The sequence below is a fragment of the Alligator sinensis genome, unplaced genomic scaffold (assembly GCF_000455745.1).
Source record: "Alligator sinensis unplaced genomic scaffold, ASM45574v1 scaffold647_2, whole genome shotgun sequence".
In the NCBI taxonomy this organism is placed as follows: Eukaryota; Metazoa; Chordata; order Crocodylia; family Alligatoridae; genus Alligator; species Alligator sinensis.
Genome location: NW_005841832.1, coordinates 5297677 through 5301453, shown reverse-complemented (window position 1 = coordinate 5301453; position 3777 = coordinate 5297677). Strand labels below are relative to the sequence as shown.

The 3777-nt window shown below is 38.2% G+C and overlaps 1 protein-coding gene across 3 annotated transcripts in view; it reads left to right on the top strand.

Annotated features, from left to right (window-relative positions):
- AGL (amylo-alpha-1, 6-glucosidase, 4-alpha-glucanotransferase) overlaps positions 1-3777 on the top strand; it is a 56440-nt gene that overhangs the window by 37034 nt on the left and 15629 nt on the right. For all 3 annotated transcript variants that reach the window (XM_006014996.3, XM_006014997.3, XM_025197381.1), the window contains exons 26-28: positions 767-992; positions 1486-1597; positions 1951-2086. In XM_006014996.3, coding sequence (XP_006015058.1) covers positions 767-992; positions 1486-1597; positions 1951-2086 — 474 coding nt within the window. The remainder of the gene's footprint in view (positions 1-766; positions 993-1485; positions 1598-1950; positions 2087-3777) is intronic.

Genomic DNA, 3777 nt, shown 5'->3' with positions numbered 1-3777 from the left:
GGGAAAGAGATCTAGGGGGCTAGAGTGAGTGTAAGGGCTGTGCGGCCAGCAAGGGTGTCTCAGCCATCCCTGGGGCCCAGTTCTGCTGCAGTTGGTTTGAAGCTGATATTCAGTTTGTATATGCCCAACTTAGTTCGCATTGCTCTTGCACTTTATTTTGCTTATTCTAACCTTGAATAAATTATAGTTAACAAATTTTTATATTCAACATAAGTTACTTTTTTTAATTTTTGGAAAACAAGAAGTTTTAAAGAATCTCACTGTGACTTGAAATGTGGTTATGTTAACCTCTTGTGAACTTGGTGACTGCTACCAGTTATGTCTACTAAGGCTGGGAGTCAGTGATTTTTGTGGTCATTGCAAATTAACGTTTAAGTATGCAGTGTTTGCTCATTTGCCAGGTTTTATACTTAGAAAACATGTCAGGTTTGTGGACATGCTCCTGTCATTGTTTTTAATATTTTTATTTGTTTGCCATGACAGATTGCAGCTAAAAAAACAGGGAAAGAATGTGTGGGTTTGTCAAATTGTAATTCATTATGTGAATTGTCTGTTATGCAAAGTGTCAAATAACTACCTACTGGCCTTTTCCTACAGACCTGTTCTAGACCCTGATCTTACAATGGGATCTGCAGTCCGCTAGGGTGGGACTATTTTACGTTTTACAGTTTACTATTTGGAAACCTTATTACCTTGAAAATAATTCAGTTTATATTGGCATTTGATTTATTTTATATACCTTGTTTTTCTTTCTTTCCTGTTTCAGGAACATCATTTTGGCATTTGCTGGTACGCTAAGGCATGGTCTTATCCCCAATCTTCTTGGCCAGGGGACTCATGCCAGATACAACTGCCGTGATGCTGTGTGGTGGTGGCTTCAATGTATACAGGATTACTGTAAAATTGTTCCAAATGGTACAGACATTCTCAGGTGTCCTGTTTCTAGAACGTATCCTAAAGATGACTCTTCTCCTCAGTCTGCAGGCACTTTGGTAAAAATAATTTGTAATAAACTGTTTACAACCATAAACATAATTTTAAATTAAACAGTTGCCCAAAACACTTTTATTTAGAGTCCTCCTTTTGGTCTTGCGGAAGTATACTATTTTTTGCAGCATTTATTATTCAGAAACAGTATTAAAAGTTTTTATAACTTAAATATTCTCCATCATTTTATGGTGCAATATGCTAAAATAGAAAAATGTTCCACATTTTAATCGTTTCTAATACATTTGATGGTATGCATCATGTGTTTGGTGGGGGGGTGGGGTTGAGTAGAGCTTTTTGAAAAAGGAAAGATTATCATACGTTTTAAATTTTTTTTTTTTTCTTTTATTTCAAGATTTAAATAAAACTTGGTCAGCACTAGTTGACAAAGATGCTGATTGGATGTATGATGGTTATAACATAATAAATTAAGTGTTGATATCTGGACATTTCATTTAGCCTCTCTTTTTTTCCTCCCATATCATCCAAACAATCCAGGATCAGCCATTGTATGAAGTAATACAGGAAGCAATGCAACGACACATGGAAGGTATACAATTCCGGGAAAGGAATGCTGGTCCACAGATAGATCGGAATATGAGGGATGAAGGTAGGTAACTAGTTCGTGCCATTTAACTTATTCGATAGATTACTTAATATGAGACTAAAAATCAAGAAGGCAGTTCTTTTTTTCTTTTTTTTTCCCTTTTAGTTGTTTGGAATCTAACTTTCTGAAAATTTAATTTTGCATTCCATGCCTCTAACAATGTAATGTTATAAGTATGTGAGAATAAACATTTTAATGTATAGGTATTCTTGGATGTGTAGTCTAGAAATACAAGTACATCCATTGCCAAAGTGTGTAACTAGTTTTCAAGAAAGGCCTTGGTGGGTTCAAAATACATTTTGTTCTGTCCTGTTTGGAATCTGGCCAACTTCAGTTGTGATTTGCTTTCTTGGTAGGTTTCAGTGTGACTGCAGGTATCAACCAGGAAACTGGCTTTGTCTGTGGAGGCAACCGCTTTAATTGCGGCACGTGGATGGATAAAATGGGAGAGAGCGAGAGAGCTCGCAACAAAGGAATTCCAGCTACCCCAAGGTAAGCCTATTTGTACTGTTGGGGATGTGGGCTAGGCCACCACGTTACATAGTAGCCCCTACTAATTGGGCTAGTGAGGACAAGGACAACTAATTAGGGGGGACAAAAAATGACAAAAGGATGTGCAGATGGGTCAGAGGTTCAGAAAAAGTGCATCCTCAGGGGACACTGAGCAGAGCACCCCAGACAGCACCCACCAAGTCTCAGAGGCAGCCAGAGAGCCAGCGGCTATTGCCCAGTGGTGTTCCGCTACTCCAAGGTAGGAACTACCGGTGGTAAATGCTCTCAAATATTCTAATACTTCTGAACTGTATTTTCCTCTTAGGGAAGTGTAAACAGTAACCAGTGATACCATGCATATTTGAAGGAATAGAACATTGTAGAGCATAGTATCTTGCTGACATGGATTCAGTTCTGTATGGCAAATTAACATTGTATTTCCATACTGAAGCATGTAACAGAAAAAAAATAAATCACACCATTGTAATATTAGGTAACTGGGAAAAAATAACTATTTAGATCTTTCAATGAGTAGTAACCAACATTGTTCCCTATTAATGCTTACAGTAGGACTTGAGTACTTCTGGTATAGAATTTGAAGTATTTGTATAAGTTGTTCTTATCCTCCATCCTTAATATTAAAATGGTCTTAGATAAACACTGTATGCTGCAAACATTTTAATTTTAAACTGATGAAATTAATTTAAAAATAAATATTGTTACTACAGTATAACCTCATAAGTCCAGTTTTCAAAAATCTGGACTTCTCAAATATCCAGCGCTTTTTAAAAATACACTACATTGGGGAGTAGCAGCAGCCAGTCCTGGAGTGGTGGCACAGGGTGGTGGATGGCAGCGGCAGCCACCGTGTAAAAGCTTCCCCCTCTGCGTCCAGGGGGCAGTAGCAGCGGGTGGTCGCAGAGCAGGGGTAGGGAATAGCAGTGGCCGGTCCTGGAGCAGCAGCCGCACGCTGTTTCAAAGATCTAGACTTCTCAAATTTCTGGCAGGTCCTAGGTCCCAAGGATGCCGGATTTATGAGGTTATACTGTATGTGCTTGGAAAATGCTGCAGGCTTTCTGGTTTGGTGCAGTCTAAGAGCAGTGATGTTGCTTCCTTATCAGTTGCCAGATGGTTGAGAGCATCCAGAAGACTAATTGTTTGCCATTTTGTAAAGCCTTCATTGTCTTTCCACTATTGTATTTTATTTGTTTGGTTCTTGAATAAAATTAATGAAAATGATAGTCCTACATGTATGAAAGCCTGTTTTTCCATGTCTTCTGCCATCTTGCTAAATTGAAATAATAACCTCCACAAAGGAAGACTGTCTTGTTCAGGGAAAAATAAACAAACAGTTGACCTTTTTAAAAGATACAGAAGCACCCTAAAATTGACTTTCCTTTTCTTTTTCCCCCCTTTTCTTTCCCCCCAGCCAAGCAAGGATTCTGTACCTCAGGGGTGCTTAACAAAGTGGGTTTTTGGACTTTGTTTTTTCATTTGAGGTTTTGTTTTTTGTTTGTTTTCTTCCAATAAATGGTGGTACACAGAAACCTACATGAGTAGAGAGCAAGTGGTAACTTGTATCTGGCTTCAGATACTTATTTGCCATTCCAAAAATGGATTCTTCTGAATGTGCCATCTTGTTTGTCAGTTGTATGACAGGATATATACATAATCTCACCAGTGAAATCCTG